General features: G+C 42.1%; 1 protein-coding gene across 2 annotated transcripts in view; it reads right to left on the bottom strand.

Annotated features, from left to right (window-relative positions):
- Window positions 1-4,569: 4,569 nt before the first annotated feature.
- LOC115264234 (major royal jelly protein 1) overlaps window positions 4,570-20,624 on the bottom strand; it is an 85,801-nt gene continuing 69,746 nt past the window's right edge. For both annotated transcript variants that reach the window (XM_062847423.1, XM_029867795.2), the window contains exons 2-5: window positions 6,265-6,924; window positions 6,019-6,205; window positions 5,767-5,961; window positions 4,570-5,704 (exon numbers count right to left, since the gene is read on the bottom strand). In XM_062847423.1, the coding sequence (XP_062703407.1) occupies window positions 5,104-5,704; window positions 5,767-5,961; window positions 6,019-6,205; window positions 6,265-6,907 (1,626 nt within the window). In that variant the 5' untranslated portion in view covers window positions 6,908-6,924 and the 3' untranslated portion in view covers window positions 4,570-5,103. The remainder of the gene's footprint in view (window positions 5,705-5,766; window positions 5,962-6,018; window positions 6,206-6,264; window positions 6,925-20,624) is intronic.

Raw genomic sequence — 20,624 nt, 5'->3', positions numbered from 1 at the left:
CTTCAGGGATTTCTCCACGAATTTCTCCAAGGATTTTCCCAGGACTTCCTCTAGGAAACCCTTCAAAGATTTCGCTGAGAAATCCTGCAGAAATTCGTCCATGAATTCTTCCAGGGAATCCTCTAGGGATTTCTTCAGAAATATTTCCAGGAAATTCTCCAGGAATACCTTCATGATTTCTTAAGGATTCTTCCAGGCATTCCTCCGGAGAATGCTCCAGAGATTCTTCCAGGAATGGCTTCAGATCAGGAGATTCAGGAATCTCCAGGGATTTCTCCAAGGATTACCGCAGGGATTTCTTCAGGAATTCATTCAAAGATTTCTCCAGAAATTATTCCAGAAAATCCTCTAGGAATTCCTCCAGAAATTTCTCAAGTTATTTTTTTCATAAATAGAAAAAAAATGAAAAAGAAATAACAATATCTCAGAATTTCCCTAGAGATTCCTCTAGAAATTCATCCAGTAATTCTTTCAAGAATTTCTCTACAGATTTCCCCAGGAATTCCCACAGGAATACCTCTAGGAATTTCTCCAGGATTTTATCCAGGAATTTCTCTAGGAATTTCTCCAGACATTACTCCAGAAATTTCTTCAGGAATTCCTCAAGAAAATCCTCCCGGAATTTCTCCTGGAAATCCTCTAGGAATTTCTTCAGATTTTATTCCAGCAAATTCTCCAGGAATACCTTTAGGAATTTTTCAGATATTCCTCCAGGCATTTCTCCATGAATTTCTTCAGAGATTCTTTCAGGAACTCGTTCACGAATTCCTTAAGGGTTTTGTTCACGAATTTCTCCATGGATTTTTCTAGGGATTCCTCCAGGAAATCCTTTTACTATTCCTTCAGGAAATCCTGCAGAAATCCCTCCGAGGATTCATCCACGAAATCATCTTGGTATTTCTTCAGAAATTCTCTAGTAATACCTTCAGGATTTTTTTAGAGATTCCTTCAGGCATGCATCCGGAAATTCTTCCAGATATTCCTCCAGGAATTGGTACAGATATTTCTTCAGGGATTTCCCCTCAAATTTCATCTAGGATTTCCCCAATGATTTCTTCAGGAATTCATTCGAGGATTTCTCCAAGAATTCATCCAGAAAATCCTCTAGAAATTCCTCCAGAAATTTCTCAAGGTTTTTTTTTTTCAAAAATAAGAAAAAAATTGAAATAGAAATAAAAATTTCTCAGAATTCCTCTAAAGATTACGCCAGAAATTCCATCAAGTATTTTTTTTAAGAATTTTTCTAGAGATTCCTCCTGGAATTCCTACAGGGATTCCTCTAGCATTTTCCACAGGAATACCTCTAGGAATTCCTCCAGGCGTTCTTTCAGGATTTTATCCAAGAATTTCTCTAGAAACTCCTCCAGGAATTCCTCCAGGAATTACCCCAGGAATTTCTCCAAGAATTGCAAAGAATTATTCAGAAATTGTGTCAGCAATTCCTCCAGGAAATTCTCTAGGAATTTCATCAGAGATTTTTCAGGAATTTCTCCAGAAATTGCCTCAGGGATTCCTCCAGGGATTTCTCCGAGAATTTCTCCAGGGATATTTCCAGAAATCCATCCAGGAAATCCTCCAGAAATACCTCCAAGGATTCTTCCAAGAAATCCACCTGGAACTTCTCAAGGGATTTTTTCAGAAATTTCTCCAGGAATTCCTCCCAGAATTCCACTGGAGATTTCTTCAGGATTTCTCCAAAAATTCTTCCAGGAACTACTCCAAGAATTCATCCTGGAATATCTCCAGGAATCCCTGCTTCTTATCCAAGAATTGGTCCAGGAATAACACCCCGAATATGTTCAGAAGTTCTTTCAAGCATCCCTCCAGGAATCCAGGATTCTCTAAAGATTTTTCCAGGAATTGCTACAGGGATTCCTCCAGGAATTCTTTCAGAAATTTCACCAAGAATTCCTTCAGAATGTTTTCTAAGATTTCCTCTAGCTGAGGGATTTATTCAGAATTTATTCTAGGGATTTCTTCCAGCACCACTTCGATTTGTGTAGAATAGGCGAGTTTATTTCAACGTATTGTACAAAATACATCATAATGACTGCTAAAGGGTTAAATAATGCTTTTAGAATATAATGTAATAGGAAGCAATCAGTGAAGTACTAGATTGAAAGTAGTGAGCTGGATTTTTGTATGGTGAGATGATCAGTTCTCCGTTTCTGCAATGAAATGGTGCAAACAGCGTGGGTTATATGATTTCTTGCCTAATTTGATGCTGTTTGAGCAAAAGTTTGGGTAACTGTGTTGTTGTATTATTTATTTCTTGCAACTTCATCAACACAGTTACCCAAACTTTTGCTCAAACAGCATCAAATTAGGCAAGAAATCATATAACCCACGCTGTTTGCACCATTTCATTGCAGAAACGGAGAACTGATCATCTCACCATACAAAAATCCAGCTCACTACTTTCAATCTAGTACTTCACTGATTGCTTCCTATTATATTCAATTTCATCATGTTGCGTTTAGTTATAAAAGATAGTACCGTCGTGCGGGGCTTCTTTATACACTTTTTCATGGTTTTTCAACTTTATGACATTATAACTCCCAGAGTAGCGAATGGATTTCCACAATTTTTACACACGATAATTGAGGGGCCCAGAATCAAAGGGGTGTAAGTGACCATTTTGTCAATTTTGAGTTGAGCATATCATTAAATTCTTCAGATTTCAAGCTTTCAGGAACTTTTTTAAGATTGTTTCTACGATGATTAGAAAAATTACAATAAATCCGAGAAAATTGGGTTGATTTTGAAGCTCCATACATTTTGTATGAGATGAAAAATTGGTCGAAAACTTTAAACCTCATTTACTCGAAAATGGGGTTTTGTCACTTACACCCCTTTGCTTCTAACCCCCTCAATTGTGAGTATGTATGTAGGATGTGTGCAAAATTTGAACTAAATCCATCAATAAACAAAAAAGTTGTTCATACACCAATCGGACACATCTCATATAGAACCGGATGGGGGCTACTTTGGACATTTTGAACTATAACAAAACTGCATTTAAAATTCCAGGGTTATTAAGAAAATTACTTTGTACCGTTACTGTAGCATACCATATCAAACATGATTTCAATAAAAATATACGTTTTTAGATGGTTTTGTGCTACCTTTGGTATTATGAGCAGCGTTATATTGTAATATAGACAGCCTGAAAAAAGAGACCATCAATCCTTTATTTATCTGAAACGGTCATTTATAGTGTATAACGATACAAATATTTGATTGTATATGCTACGTTGATACATCTTGGATGAATTGATTAACCCTTTGAAATTTATGAACTGTATAATCAAAGCTTACAGAGCAAATGTTCTGATATGATATGTATGTATTTTTGGTGTACTCGATGTTTTTTCGCCTCCTGAAAAGCAATAAAGGGTTTGTTTCAAAAACAATTCCAGCTAAATGAAGAGGTAAATATTGCGTCATAATAGTCCCAAAGACATCAAACAGATTTGAACCATATTTTGAATTAAAAAAACATATTCAAAAGTGTCCAAAGTAGCCCCGCATTTCAAAAGTAGCCCCGCACGACGGTAGGTAAAAAATTTCTAAGTGTGCTTGCCCCCCCCCCCCCCCCTGACCGAAAAGCTGGCTACGCCCTTGTCTATCTATCTATCTATCTATTTATCTATCTATCTATCTATCTATCTATCTATCTATCTATCTATCTATCTATATATCTATCTATCTATCTATCTATCTATCTATCTAAACACGGAACAAAGAAAACGCGTGACAGTTTCGGAAACGCAGCCACTCGCGCGCACAGCCGGCTACCGCCCTACCGTGCTTGTGCTAGGGATGTCATCAAATTCCAAGCGAACAAACTTTATTGCAAAATTGGTTTTAATTCATTTTATTTTATTATTTACACTGATCTAAAGTTGTCTTTTCGTTTTTTAGTTGATATAATTTACTACATAATTGAAAGCGCTCCCTTCCGTGAAACTTCCTAGATCGGTTGAGTGAAAACAAGATTGATTTAAAGGCGGACAAAACAGCAAGATTCCAATGCAATTTTCATGCGAGTAACGAAAATTAGTAGTAACAAACATTGGATGAAATCTTGCGGATTTGTCCAGAACTTCTCAACATGGACGCCGCCTCACTTCAAGGTACCGCTAGCAACAAACAAAAAACAGGAGAGCTGTGGAAAATGCATTGAGCTATGGCATTACAAAAGAAGTTGACAGATACAAATGAACTGGAATGGTGGTGTTGGAAGAAGTAAGAAATTTTCTAAAATTACTGAGTATTTTGTTTGACACAGACAATACTTACGCTTAGTAAACATCACACTCACGAAAAATATAACTTTCCAGTCAGATCTGACTCCCATATTTGATATATTTCACGTCTTGCGATGAAATTCGATTTGGGAACGTCCATAAATTACGTCACGCAAAAATTGGTCATTTTCAACCCCCCTCCCCCCTATGTCACACTTTTTGTATGGAACCTCAGAAAGTTTTGTATGGGTCGTCACACTTTGCTGAACCCCCCCTCCCCCCTTAAAGCGTGACGTAATTTATGGACGCTCTCTTTCTATGAAACACTTTCATTTGACACCTCTCGTACGAAAACGAGGCAAATCGAACATCCCTGGAACAATGGCCTTAGAGTTGATTTCCAGAGATGTTCAGTTCAACAAATTATCTTCACAAGGGGTGTGAAACAAAAGAAGTTGTAGAAAACTAATAATCTAATGAAAACAATAAAAATATAAGTGTCGAAGAGAAGAGTCATAAACATGGAAATTTGATCTGACGAGAGTGGTTTGTTTTGTGAGAAATTCGTTGACGGACATTCGTCCGTCAAGATGTGACAAATGTTTCTCCGGTGGTACTCAAATTAGACGGTGCAAAAAAAGGGGAAAGACACAATGAGGAATTGAAATTTGTTGAGATTTATGATACTATTTACACTTGCAGGCTAGAATTCATGCTCTGGAGTATAGGAGATGTGCAATCAGAGCTTCTAGACACGGGACGAGTGCCCAATTTCGGGACCGTCTCTTCACGCGCTGCGAGAGACGCCGAATGGGGGTATCGTCCAAAACAATACTAGGGGGCGGACGCACGCTCAAGGCGTCGCCGTCAGATTGGCCCGTAAGCTCTTGGCGTACCGAAGGCCGTTGAAGTCGTTGAAGTGGTGGTTGATCTTGGGGAAGAAGATCTCCCCGTTGAGGCCGTACTGGGGTCGCTGCTGCGTAGCCGGGAAGGGCTTCTCGCCACTGTTCAGGATGAAGAAGGGATTGGTTTTGGTCTTGTCGATGACCGGAACCGGTTCGTAGACGTAGGGTTGCTTGTTGTTGACGTAGTAGTTCTGGATGAAAGCGTAGGTCTTGGGGTTGGGGGACTTGTGCGTCGGGTACTTGGTGAATGGGATGGTTGGAGGAAGAGGTTTGAAGGAATTGGCTGCGGACGGGGTTACGGCGGGTAAGCTGTAGAAAGCGGAGTTCGTCTCGACGGTTGGTCCAAATCCGGACGGAGCTATTGTTGGTAACGAGGGACCGACAACTCCGTCGATGCGTAGAATACGGGTGTTGAACTCGTTGGCGTCGATGTTCTTGAGGAAGAACCGGTGGAATTTGGAGGTTAGGACGTAGAGGGCGGATCCGTCTCGAGCCGGAGTTCGAATGTCGGCTGCGAACTGTAGCCGTTCCTGATCTTGGGCGACGATCCTGGACGGATGGAAGTAAGAATGATGCGAACTTACGGAGAAGATAATCTGTGAAATACTTACTGATGCTCATTGGTACGGGGGTTCCACGATGCAACGGCAGTTTCCGTGAAGGGCGAGTAGAAGATGGTACCGGTGTGTGGCGATACAGCCAAACCGATGCCCTGCGACGATTTACGGCCGACCAGTTTGACGGGTAGGTCCTTTCCGAAAGGCAAAGGTCCGGCACGCAGAGCTGCCGTCGTTACGGAGAACAATCTGAAAAGCGAATCGGTAGATTAGATCATCGGAAGTTCAGAGGAGGCTCAAGCAAACCTATCAGTAGCCAATGGCTGGAAGTAGATGATTCCGGCTTCCTGATCGAAAGCAATGCCAACAACGCCGTCCATAAGAGTAAAACGGTGTTCCAAAATGGTGGATTCGGCGAAGTCTGGATCGGGGTACATAGCCGGATGGCTCACACGCCACGTTAGATCCTTTCCACTATCGTAAACGACGATCCCTAAAAAAAAAATTCATCAACAGATAGCCTCATAACCTTAGCCAAGGCCTCAAACAAACCTGGAGCAACTGTATCGGTAATATACACGAACACATCGTCGCAGTTGTTCTCCGGCCTGGAACCGGTCTCGTCCACGATGATGTTGGTGTACAGCGATTCACGGCGGACAACCTCCGGCGGGAAGTCGATTCTCCGTACCACCTGATCCGTGTGCAGATCGTAGACCAAGATCTTCGGGGGACAAGTCACCTCGAAGTCTTCCAAGGAGCGCGAAACACCGGCATCCAGGGCCCACAGTCGATTGCAGGAATCGATCCGAATACGGTACACGGACACCAGTCCAATGTCGGAGCAGTTGTACTCCTTGGTGCCGGCGGTGTGATGAGTCCAATCAGGGTAGGCCTGGAGTGGTGGTGAATCGCCCTGCGTACCACGTGGGATCGCAGACAGCGTAGCCGGTACGCCGCTGAACAACCGCGGCGTGGCTATGAAGATGCGATCGTAGCCTACTTCGATACCGGTTGCTACGATGTTTTCCGGGTTGTAGAACTCCTTGCTGTTGGCGGGGTAGTCCCAGGGGAAGTTGTACGACAGGAAACTCCACTGCTTGACCGTCTCCATTTTGGGGGCATAGTCTACTGCGTGCGCCAACCAGAAGAGGCTGGACAGCGCCACCAAGTGCGCCGCCAGTTTACCGTACATTGCGTGGCCTTTTAAATCTGCGGTTACGAAAGCGTGAAAAAGAGATGATCAGATAAATACGAACGATCGATTGGAATTTAAAGATAGCCAAGCACCCATTGAAAGTGAAGTTGTTTTCGGATGTTGGAACGTGAATCAGGTGACCTTGCCCCGGAACTGGATCGCTTGGAGTATTTTTACTGTTCTGCTTTTAAGAGTTGACCTCGAAAGTTGCAATAATTAAGTGTAGCGATATGACGCAACACAAGTCGGCGTCAACGCAGATGAGTTAATAATTGTTGTTTACTGACAAAACAGAGCTACTTTATTGGGGCATCACATCTGCATTGGATTACCGCTGACGCTGACCGTGGTCGTGGATTGCTTGGATGGTCATCGAAGCACGTGAAAAAAAAGCCTGCTTGGATCACGCAGTGCATCGCGCCGGCGGCGCGTCTTATTGCTCATCAGTTAGGTCCTCTCAATCAAGAGCTTTGATCTGATTGAACGCTTGGAGCGCGACTCACCCCAATTGGTTCGACGGGTTGCTCAAAAATAATCACACCCAACGTGAAAAAAAATCGATTCATTGATTTCCGAGCGGCGTTTTTAGTTCACCATCACAGCGCACGCGTTCGCGGTGGTTGCAGTTGTCTTTAGGCGAGCGTAAGTATTTCAGGCCAAACATGTCTAAAGGTCCTATCTGCAGAAGAGAGGCTCTCTTTGGTTTCCCTCTCTTTCGTTAATATCTCAGCTTTTCGTTTGAATTAAGATTATCTCCTTGCATAGAACGATGGTCAAATCAATCGTCTTTTGATTTGTACTGCAAAAGTAGATGAAAAGTTTACCATTACATTGCAATAATTGAAAGAGAAAGTGAATCAAGAGAGCCTCTCAAATGCAGATAGGACCTATTGAAATGTTCGGCCTGATTTGTTTTCATAGCCTACCGCGATTGGATAATATATATTTCTGAGACGAAACCAATTGCGTGTCTTCACCCCGTGTAGGCACCAGTGCAATATAGTTAGGATAAATGTGGATTTTCAATGGTGTAGTAGATTAGATGAAAGTTAAAAAATCATATGCGATTCCGTAGAATGCTAAATATCACGAGTTACACATTCTATTCAACACTCTTTCCGTTGTATTTAGTTTTTTAGTCAAATTCCTGTTTGCAGTTCAGAAGGAATTTGTCGGCCTATATTGTTGAATATATTTTCCTCTTGAATGTCTACACTGCAAATTTTGTTTACTGGTATTCAGCAAACTTTGCTGATTTTTTTGTGCTGATTTCATTCAGCAATGCGAATTTACTGAATATCAGCAATTATTTTTCAACTTGCTGAACCATCCAGCAATTTTGACAGTTGATCAGCAACGTTGTGCCGAAATTCAGCAAAAAAATTTGCTGAAATTCAGCAATTTATTTTGCTGAAGCGTTTCAAAAAATTCGGTGTGACCAAAAGCTTCATTAACCTGAGCCGAATCGATAATTGGCTTCGACAGATATTATACTACGTCATCCAAGAATCTCGTGAAGTACAAGACATCAGATTTACAGGCAAAACCATTGTGATCAATAGTATAAACTTTATGATATAACCTTCTGGTAGCCACGCACCGCCTACTTGCGAACGCCTAGGGCGATCATCTTCAGCGCCTTGCCTTGCACCTACGCCGGCAGCAGCTTGAATGGACATCACTCTTCCAGAACTTTTTGAATATAATCTTCACAGTGAAAACATATCTTCCTCCTAACAAACGCTGTTTCTTTGGAAACTTTTATTTGTCGATAACCTTTTTAAATTACGTCTTTCAAGCGAGGTTTGGGCACCTCGTGACAGTGTGTATTTATTTGTGTGTAGTGTTAGGTCAAGCGTAAAGTCCAAACGTCATTTGTTCGCATAAGATGCTACATTGCATCACAGTAGAGTACACCGTACATCGCATAAGATATCGCTTCAAGTCATACTGCGTTGTTTTCGCCCGCCAATGCACGTCTATTGCCTCCACTGTACTGTACTGTATAAAACTACGTATAACACGGTTATAAACTTTGTTATACGTGCAAATTGGGAAGCTACAATAAATTCAACAACGCGTGTGGATATTGTTGACCAATGATGACATACTTCTTGTAGCATGGCGAACGGTAGCATACTTAGCAATGGCCTTTTCGTCTATTAGGTCTGGCCAGGCTCCACACTTAGTAAAGATTTGTAATTTAGCTGGTAAGATACTTTGAAGAATACAGCTAGAGTTACACTAATCGTCTCGCAGTGTTAATCGAAAAAAAAATCTATGGAGCAAGTCAGAGTACGATATGGCGGCCATGACAGCTTGTGGTTCCAAGCTCTCGCGGCCTGCTTCAATACATATAAGCTTTTTCTTAACAGGCTTAACCCGTTAAGGTGTAGTTCCAAAAAATCTTCATTATAGGTCCTCAACTTCTACGCTATCGTTATATTCTGATCCGTATAGATACAATGCATCTATAATTAGTGAAAGAGAGGAAAACTTCTGGAGAAAAATAAGAAAATGACTGTCAGATGGCATCATGGTTTACTAAAGATATCACTAAAGATATTTAAGAGCATTAAAAAGCCTATTTCTCCATGTTCACGCAAGGAATCCCGGCTGGAAGCTCGGCAGGACTCTCTGAAAAAATAATTTAAAAAAATCATGGGAGGAATGTAAAAAAAAACGGGAAGAGTCTTTGGAGGAACCCCGGCAGGAATCCTGGCACGAATACCTAAAAGAATCTCGCAAGATTCTCAAGATTTAAGAAATCTTTGAAGAATACCAGTTGGGATCTCTGGAGCAATCCTAACGGGAGCCTCTTAAGGAATCCTTTACAAAATCCCAGAAGGGATCTTTGTAGAAACTTAAGCAGTAATCACTAAAGGAATGCTGACTAGAACTTTCGAAAGAAACCTTTCAAGATTAAAAAAAAAATCTCGGTAGAAATTCCTGAAGGAATCTCGGGAAGATTTATTGAAGGAATTCCGGGAGGCATTACTGGTAGAATCCTGAGAAGAATCCCAGCTGATAGCTTGGTAGGAATCCCTGAAATAAACCCAGAAGAAATCTCGGGAGGAATCGCTATATAAATCCCGAGAGGAATGCCTGAAACACTCTCGTGAAGCCAGCAAGGATCCGGTACGTATACCTGAAAGAACTTCACTAGGATTCTCTGAATATATTTCGACAGAACACTTTGAAAGTATACTAGGATGAATCTGTGAAGTAATTCCAGCAGAAGTCCATAAAAGGATACTGGCTAGAATTTCTGTAAGAATCCTTTCAGGATTTTCTAAAGCAATTCTGGAAGAAATCTCTAAAGTTATTCATAAAGGAAATCCGTAAAATCCTGATGGAATGGTCCGCAATCTTGGATTTCAAAATGGCCTCAAATATCGATAGTTGAATTCTACTCATGGAGCCCGATCGATAGATATCCATATTGCATGGTATCATAGCTCAAACTACCATGCCGTGGTCACCATCTTGGATATGGTCCGCCATCTTGGATTTCAAAATGACGTCAAATATCGATTTTTGACTTCTACTCATCAAGCCCGTTCAATAGACACCCATATTGCATAGTATTATAGATTAAACCACCATTCCATAGTCGCCATTTTGGATATGGTCCGCCATCTTGGATTTCAAAATGGCGTCGGATATTCATTTTTAAGTTCTGCTCATGAAGCCCGATCGATAGATACCCATATTGTATGGTATCCGAAGCCCCATTGCCGTTAAATAGCATACATTCTGGAGTTTTCGCCGCCATTTTGAAACATAAGCCACCATCTTGAATTCCAATGCCCCTACCACCACCTCCACATCGTTAAAATTATGTATGCCAAATTTGATTGAAATTTATTGACGCATTCCAGAGTTATGTCAGAACATACATACATAAACATACAAATAGGCAAACATATAAACATACAAGCATATAAACATATAATCATACATACATCGCATTGGAAATGAAGATCGTGACAATATGTAAACTTTGCAGCATCTTTTACGCCACCTAGTGAACCAGTCACAAACTATAATGTCCACTATGAGCAAGATATGGATGTGGAGAACATCTTCTCTGAAGAAAGTATTCTAAAATTTTGCATAATTCTGAAGATTCACATCAAAAGGACTGTCCTATTTATAGGACGCTGGGCTAGGGTGGGGCTTATTTCAAAAAATCTCTCCGGGATATGATTTTTCATGTGGAAAGTGATGTTCTAGTCGAAATAAGTAAGCTGTACAAAAATGAGCGATTTCGGTTGATATTTAGGGGTGGCGCAAAGGGTTTAAGAAAAATTTTTGCTAGAACAAATCTTCAAAAAACATTTCAAATTTAGTTTTCAAACATAACAATTCTAGACTAAATCGGTGATTCTAGAACCCAATTAGGCCAAATTTATGCTCAAAATTGCGATATCTCCACTGGTTTGAAATGTTTTTTGAAGATTTGTTCTTGCAAAAATTTTACTTAAACCCTTTTCGCCACCCCTAAATATCAACCAAAATCGCTCATTTTTGTACAGCTCACTTATTTCGACTAGTAGATCACTTTCCACTTGGCAAACCAAATCCCGGAGAGATTTTTTGAAATTAGCCCCACCCTAACGCTGGGCGGATATGGGTTAACCCTAGGATAGGATGTGACACCTACAACTTCTCTGTCTAATTTCACAGCTTGCTGTCTTGTTTTTCCGCGTTGCTAAGATTATTGGTCCCCAAATTGGTCTCTTTTGGGCTGACTAGTTGTCGTATCCTATCCTAGGGTTAACCTTGCTCTCCTGTCTCTGTGTACGATGAATCCGGATGGTTGACAGAGGTAAATCTCCTCCTCAAGATTACCGAAGACTCGTAGAGAAAGGCATTCATGACATCGTATTGACGCACCATCATACCAAGTTCAGCTGCACCTGCAATCGTCAGTAACGTCCGGAATGTCGTTTGACGAACCACAGAAGTGAAAACTTGATCGTAACCGCTGCCGCATTGCGGGCTGTACAACTAGTCTAGCCTAGAACTGGGTGACTTCAGTCTGAGCAACTTGTTTGATTTTGAAGAGCCATTTTGATTCTACTGGCTTCCGTCTGGTCGGTAGCTCCACCAACTCCCAGGTATCGTTGTCTTCAATGGACTGCAACTCCTCTGGCATGGCAGAACCACAGACAAACAGACGTAACACTCTTCAAAACGACTTGGCACATGCATTTAACGATCAATTCAAATTTCATTTGATTTGCGCGATCGTTCCACCAGATGCGCTAGTGTTCGATCGCTTTGACGTTTGCCAGTGTACACGTTGCTGAATGATGCAAACGAAAATTACAGGCAATTTGTGTAGTAGTGTGCGTGTCAGCAAAACGTCAAATCGAAATCCATCATGGTCGACAGTGTCGCGCGCGGTTCTACCAACAGATGGCAGTGTGCTCATGAAAATGACACCGGTCAAAAGTTTTTGATGAATTTCCTCTAAGAGTTACGTCTGTTTGTCTGTGGCAGAACATTCATCGGTACTTGCTATCACCTCGGAGAAGGTCATCGGTTCTACGAGGCAGTTACGTTTTCGTGACGATGTTTTTAAATGTAGTTTGTTCTAAGTGTTACGTCTGTTTCTCTGTGCTTGTGGCTTGCGATAGTTGCATCACTATCAATCTTCATTCCTACCTGTCTGTGTATACAACTTCAATAGAGTTAAGAAACTAAGGAGTGTATCGTAAAGTAGTTGAAAATGTTTACAATAGCTACAAAAATAGTTTAATACAACTTTTAAGTAATTTTATTTTTGGAGATACTGTATAAATCCTTGAAAAAAGAAATGGCTTTTATGATTTTCTAAATATGTTCTTTTAACTGAGTTTTTAACCTAGATTACTGAACGCATGTTTTTAAATTTTTGCACACCTTCTAAAAAATTGAAATTGCGAAAAAAATTCGATAATGTTCGAAAATTGTTTACTTTTTTGTGCAAATATTATAAGCTCCAGAATCCCCATGATATAGGCAAATTATTTTTTCAAGAAAAATCTCCACTGCATTTAAGCGCAATTCTTTAAAATGAAAAAAAGGCCATTTTTGAGGAACCCCTTTTTTCTATGCTCCTCCAAATCATGTTTACGCAAATAAAAAATACATAAAATGAAAAATTCGCATTTTTTTAAATAGGGTATGTTTTTTAATTTATGGACGAGTAAGTAAGAGCGAAAAATAGAATTTTATAACCTTTTAAGATATTAAAAGCAGAACTTCAAAGTTTGACCAAAAAATAGACGTTTTTTTGAGTGGACCATTTTATAGATATAGGAGATTTTTCTATCGAAAATATGAATTTTGAAAGTCGGTGTTGAATGATATGTTATGTGTACATAACTGTTAACAAGCATCAATATTTTCCAGATATTTATCGTACAATTTTTATTCGCTACAGATTTTTGAAATGTTGAAAAATCTTAACAAAATTGCATTTTGTGCAGATTTTTATTTTATGAGGTGTGTTCATTTAATCATATTTTCAATAATACTAAACATTTTCCAAATTTTTTCAAGCTGTTCTAAACTTAACTATATCGTGAAGATTTCATAGAAGAACCGAAATGAAAAGACCAACCCAGCTTCGAGATAGAGCATCCTGAACATTTTCAACTACTTTCCGATACACTCCTTATTGAAGACGAATGTTGCTGGTGTTCCCTTAGTTCTCGTTCGCAAACTTGCCGGGTATGTATCTGTCAAACTGCATACTTTTTCGCTGTGACACTTATATCCCTGCCTATCTTCGCCAGCAAGAGATGTTGCGGCAGTTACGCCAGCGACCGCTCCCGGGTTATTGAAGCGTTCGGCTACGACGTTTTGATGAGAAGTACCTATATGCAATTGTCGGCTCCACTTGAATACATTCGGCCAAGGCTTCTGCTCGTTGGCACAATATGTTCTTTCATGATCCACTGTGAAGGGTCGAGGTCGAATCCAAATTAAATTTAGGAATCCATCCACGATCAGACGAATAACAGAAAACTCCAAATTATTCAATTATACTTGCGCTCTGAAACAATCTTCAAAACAACGTCTCTATGCCACCACGTGTCAGGCAATTCTCCCGACTACTATGACCTGCTAGTGTAGATCTGACCTACTCTATCTTGGCCGTATAATAGCCCTATAAGGCCAAAAAGCCGAAACATAATGCTAATGGTTACTTGGATCCGAGTGTATTTGTTCCAGCATCCGTGTCGCCATCTATTGCCACTCGAATGATGATCGGATTGGGTAATCTTGACTAGCACACCCTGCTGGCACAGACTGTGCTGCTGGCGTTTACCAAATGGTAAAGCTTGAAAATTTTCTTCTCACCTCGACCCGGATTCTTCTCCTCACGGGTGACCATGAAACTTACGGGTTTGTTTCCTGCAGCAACGTGTTGGTCTCACTACCGCCCTTCTGGCAACAGTCCTTGTTCATATGGCCCTTCCGAGCGGATCTATGGCACTTCCGCTGAGCGGTGTCTTGGATTTTGTCTTGCCCTTTTCGCTGGCGAACGTTGTTGATTTATCCGTCATCATGCTGCCGGTCTTGCTGCTTTATTTCTTCTTCTAGAAGCCTTTGCTTCACGGTATCCAGCGTTGACTCGTTATCACCTAAATTTTCTAGCGCCGTGATCAACGGATTATCAGATTCCGAAGGGATCCGAACAGCGTCGCGATCAAGTCCGGTTTCGCCAGTACCGTGCTTGCTAGCTTGAGTGGTCGAATCAGGTCTTCATTCTTAACTGTCACAGTTGCTTCCCCACTACACTCTTCAAAAATTAGGAATTTATACGTGACGTAAACCATCAACGTACGTAAACATTTCATGACTGAATGGCAAATTTGACTCATTTTAACATCCATCATGTAAGTTCGAGTTGGTTGCACAAAAAGACACGGACACGTTTAGTACTTCCAGTGAGCTATTCGCTCTTTGAAGGAAGCACGACACTAGACAACGGACTAGCATGCAACGCCCAGTGGCACAGCCGAAAACTTTTCCTGACAGCTGCGGCGGGAATAGAACCCGCGCTCCTAGCACGATGCGACTAAATGCTTGGTGACACTAGCCGCACGACCACGAAGCCACAAAGATGTCAACAAACCTATCTGACCAGATAGGTAGAAATAGTTTTACATTTATCGTTTGTCTCACATCTCGGTGATACGGCCGAGAGGTGTAGTACATGCCTCTCAATCAACGGACCAGAGTTCGAATCCAGTTCATTATTTTACTTACATATGTTTTATCTCTCGCTTTGGCTCTAGCGATTGCTAGCTCGACTTTATTTGTGATAGAAGACGTAAATTTGTGTCAAACGAGCTGCTCCTTTTATGTGCATCCAAATGAACTTAAATTTACATGATTTTTTCTAAGAGTGCTAGGTTTTGCGTCACCAGAGACTTCTTGACCATGACCATGGGTGCAAAGAATTCTCCTGAGGATTTGTTTCGCCGTAGTTTTGTCCCGTACGCCTCATCGAAATTGATTTTCTTGGCGGCCACTGCCGGAGAATCTCCTGTTAAAGTGTTGACCCATGTGTTGACCACTCCGCGAGCGTCCAGGAACATCCGCACCCGAAAGCTCCCCTGAGCTGGGATATTCCGTGCACCGAATCCTTGGTCGAACCCATAACCTGTAGAGTAATGGCTCTTGTCCAGAGAACTCCGAAACTTTTTTGCGCATGGTTTTTTGGGTCACGATTGTTTGAAAGGACAGTCTTTATTTTTTTAAATTTCAGTGATTTCGGCATATCTTTTCCCAACCTTCAACACCCTGCTCTTGGGCACATGCAATTGGATCTGGTCAAGTATCTAATCTGCATGACCATTTGGTGTACACTTGTGAGTCGATCATAGCTCACTTCGATTGCTATTCACTGTCCCACGATACCGGTACTTAAAAAAATGAAATATCCACATCGACATTACCGATTTCCCACGCCTCAATTAGTGCTAACAGTCATGCTGGAGCAAATTGTCCTTCACGGTATCCGAAACATTTCTTTCTAATACTGTTCCACTATTTACATGCCAGTTTACGACTCACCTGTGTATCGGCGGCACGGCACACGGCACCTAACAGCTAATCACGTATATCTACGGCGGGTGGCCGGCCGAATTCCCCTCGGTTGCAATAGAGATAGACGAACCATGGGCGGGCCAGGCGGGCCAAATCGGCGTTGTTATGCATCATTGGAACGATCAATGGTTGCTCTGTTTTTTCTTTTCTTCTCTTTACTCAGTACACTCCATGCGCGGAGTTCATTATCTAATCGCACAGATCGTCGTAGTAGTCGACGCTCTTCTGCGCCTACTTCGATCTGCTCAGAGGGGAGACGCCACCGCGCGCGCGAATTGTTTGTTGTTTTTTCGTCGATTAGGCGTCAGGCGGAGGAAGTCAGTAACACAACCTCTTTTCGCGAGTATTGTCTATTCCATTGAATTCAGTGCATTGCATCTTACGTCGTCTTTGAAGGAAAATTTGTATGCATATCTGTTGCATCGGTTCGCTTACACTACTGGCACAATGCCCCTCGTATTTGCGTACCTGTAAGGCACAGACTGCAAATTGGTTTAGCGCAAATGTATCACCGCAGGCGCGCACTAATGGTCTAATAGGTTACCGATGGGGCAAATTACCTCATGTCGGCCGTCTGTCGCGTTATTGTCGTCCAACGCCGTCAGTAACAGCACTGGTCAGAGAGGTTGCTACAAGCGTTTAGGAACATATGGGCTCATACAACTGTTTTCTATCGGATTTTGGGATCAAAGATGGTGAAAGGCTATCCGAGGTATCTGCGAAGCAAGGGCCTTAAGATCTACTAGCGTAACCAACGATCATTCGATAGTTTATGAATAAGGTTTGTACTCATCCAGGCTCATAGAACACTATTCTATCTTGTTTTGGGCCCAAGAACTGTTTAAGGTTTCCGACGAGCTCCCTGGAGCTTAGGTCTTTAGATTCAGACGCGTACAAGTGGTCTCACGGAAGTTAATCGAGTGTTTCTGAGTAGTGTTCCAAATATGTTGACCAGTACTGTGGTTACCCGCTGATCTGACTGACTTTAGGGCCTTACGAGAGGTGTTTTATGGTCATTCATTGCCAACGAACGAACGACGGAACCACTTGGTGGTAAACATGCCCGGGAGAGAAAGTCCTACACGAGTAAGGCCAACCGGTTGTGCTTCTGTGAAACCAGTCAGTGATGAATGCCAAACTGTTGGCAAAAAAGTTGGAGTCCCTTCGGGGCAACAACGAGACTCCTTTTGAAGCCGACTTCAGCCCTGTAACGACCAAGGCTAGGCCGTGGCCAAGCCCAAGCCTACTAGACGTGCATTGCCACCGCCGCCACCTCCACCACCGCCGTAATCATAACAATTTTCCTTACATCGCTTCTCATTACTCTACATTTCTTTTTATGTCTTCATTCGTCTTGTTTTCCACCGTCTTCGTCCGTGTCGGTCCGCCCCGGCTTGGGGGGCTTTGATGGAAGGCATGTGACCTTGTATTTCAAAAATGTGGCTTCCACATCTACTACACTCATTTCCTGCCTGACCATGAAGTTTGCCGGCCTACTATGATCTGTAGAGCAGAGCAGAGCATACTTTCAATGAGAGTGCCGCCGCCGGTAGAGATGGAGACGGAAAAATGCCACATTGGAAAAGATAAACACAAACATTACAGCATCCCCCCAGCCCAGTCGAAGCAGGCCGCAATCCGGAGTAAGTCAGCTCACAGTAGAGTAGGCATGGTAACACTTCGCCGGCCTACTGCGCGACGGAGCGAACAGCTATGAACACTGTTATTATTATTATTAATTTCTACTTTTATTAATCTGATTACCGCGTCGCGTCGCGCGACCTGTTTGACCAGGTGAAAACGAATAAAAAAAAGACGAGGAACGAACTCTGCGCAAGGTTGTTGCGTAATTGATCCGTGCGGGACATTTTGCGAACGAAAATTTGCAAGATAAAAGATCAGCAGATTCGGTGTGGTGCCTGACCAAAGTTTTAAACTTGTTTTAGCGCAGGTTGCTACCTATAGATGAACTTTTGCTAAATCCTGTCACGATCGGCTTTTATGGGGAACTATAAAATCCAAAACGTGTCGTTGCATAAAGCAGTGGAACGTGGTTATGAATCGAGTTGGTGAAATGAAGTTGGCAGAAAATTTTCGAACTTGTAGTTATTTGCTAGAGATTTTGGCTAGAAGCTTGTGGTTCCGCAAAGAAGTTGCAGATTTCTCTGGATATTCGGAAAGCAAGTTGTATGTAGAAAAGTCTTGATAAGTAACAAGTTTTAGTCAAATAGACTAGAAGAGGTTATCACGACAACCATAAAACCAAAATAAATGGTATAAGGTTTCAGGACGGTTCTCAAAACCTCTACAAGACTAATTGGTCATCATAATGTTACTTAGAGAAACAAAAGTAGGACTCTCGAATCAAGTAGACGTTTCCGACAAGCCCATCCCAAGTAACATTTTTATGACCAGTTAGTCTTGTAGAGGTTTCGAGAACCGTCATAAAACTTCATATCTTCAGTTTTCGCTTTATGATGGTTTTAAGAACTTCTTCTAGTATATTCGACTAAAAAAATGCTACTTGGGATGGTTATAAGAGGATAAGAGGCTGAAGATTTTAGTTGGACGCGTATAAATCTAGGGGTTGAACTTTATCTAGACATTCCTCCACAAAGATTTCTCCAGAAATTCCATCAAGGTTTCTTTCCAGAACTCTTTTGGTGACACGTCTGGAAATGCCTGCCTGGGATTTGTCAAAATAATCCTTCTTTTTTTAGGACATTTTTCGCAGTCCGTCTAAATCGGAGGTTCTTTCAGATGTATGCCGGTATTTTACCAAGATTTTAGTAATTCTTTACGGATTTCCTCCGTGAGAATCTTCCAGGATTCCTGAATTCCGACCGATCTCGTCTGAAGTTTCTCACAGGCATCTGGCAGGATGTCTTTCTAGTATTTCTTCCACAGGTATAGTTCCTCGGTATAGATTTCCACCAGAGTTCCTTCAGCTTTTTCTCCAAGAAATCATCGTGAGCTTTCTGAGGTTTTATCCCGGGATTTCTATATAAGTTACTACCACGATATTTCTCAGCTGTAGTCGCGAGATTTCTCCTAGAGTTTCATCCGGGATTCTGCTTGAATGATTTTCCGCAATTCTTTCCGGTGTTCATCCTCGGATTTTCTCAAGAGTTCTTCCCGGGATTTCTCTCAGAGATCTCCGCTTAAGTTTCTCCCTGGATTTTTCACGAGTTTTCCAGGGTCTTCCAAGAAGTTCATCCCGCATTTCTTAGGGAGCTTCTTTTCGAGTAATAGGTCCTAGGATCCCTCTCGGGGTTTCTCCCGGAGTTCCTTCTGCACTGTCTTCAAGAACTTATCGTGAGCTTTCGAAATTTCATAAAACTCTAAAACACCTCTGAAACCCTCTAAATCATCCTTAATCCAACGAAGATCCCCGGAAACTCCCTGATAAACCCCTGAATCCACCTGAGACTCTCTATAATACCTCTGACACCCCATGGAACCCTCTGAAACCCATTGAGACCAACTGCAACGCTCCAGAAATTCTCTAAAATGCCCTGAACCCTCCAGTAATCTTCTGATATTCCCGTAAAACGTTCCAAACACTCCCAGAAATCTTGCTGAGCAATCTGGGCATAAATCTCCTTGAGAATCCCTGAGCCTCCCTGGAACTCCATGAAATCCCATAAAATCCCCCTGTAACAGGAGTTCCTGGGAAATTCCTCCTTGAGTTCCTCGTTTTCCTTTAGGAGGTTATCAGTAATTCCTCGAGAATTCCTCCAGGAGTTCCTCGGAAATTCCTCAAAGAGTTGCTCGGAAATTCTTCCAGAAGATCCTCGGGAATTGCTCGGGAATTCCTCCAGAAGTTCCCCATGAATTCCTCCAGAAGTTCCTCGGGAATTCTTCACGAAGTTCCCCGGGAATTCTTCCAGAAGTTCCCCGAGAATTCTTCCAGAAGTTCCCCGGGAATTCTTCCAGAAGTTCCCCGGGAATTCTTCCAGAAGTTCCTCGGGAATTCTTCCAGAAGTTGCTTGGGAATTCTTCCAGAAGTTGCTCGGGAATTCTTCCCGAAGTTCCTCGGGAATTCTTCCCGAAGTTCCTCGGGAATTCTTCCCGAAGTTCCTCGGGAATTCTTCCCGAAGTTCCTCGGGAATTCTTCCCGAAGTTCCTCGGGAATTCTTCCCGAAGTTCCTCGGGAATTCTTCCCGAAGTTCCTCGGGAATTCTTCCCGAAGTTCCTCGGGAATTCTTCCCGAAGTTCCTCGGGAATTCTTCCCGAAGTTCCTCGGGAATTCTTCCCGAAGTTCCTCGGGAATTCTTCCCGAAGTTCCTCGGGAATTCTTCCCGAAGTTCCTCGGGAATTCTTCCCGAAGTTCCTCGGGAATTCTTCCCGAAGTTCCTCGGGAATTCTTCCCGAAGTTCCTCGGGAATTCTTCCCGAAGTTCCTCGGGAATTCTTCCCGAAGTTCCTCGGGAATTCTTCCCGAAGTTCCTCGGGAATTCTTCCCGAAGTTCCTCGGGAATTCTTCCCGAAGTTCCTCGGGAATTCTTCCCGAAGTTCCTCGGGAATTCTTCCCGAAGTTCCTCGGGAATTCTTCCCGAAGTTCCTCGGGAATTCTTCCCGAAGTTCCTCGGGAATTCTTCCCG

The sequence above is a fragment of the Aedes albopictus genome, chromosome 1, assembly GCF_035046485.1.
Source record: "Aedes albopictus strain Foshan chromosome 1, AalbF5, whole genome shotgun sequence".
Lineage (NCBI taxonomy): Eukaryota > Metazoa > Arthropoda > Insecta > Diptera > Culicidae > Aedes > Aedes albopictus.
The sequence above is the reverse complement of the archived record's forward strand: the minus strand, read 5'-3'. Positions and strand labels throughout refer to the sequence as shown.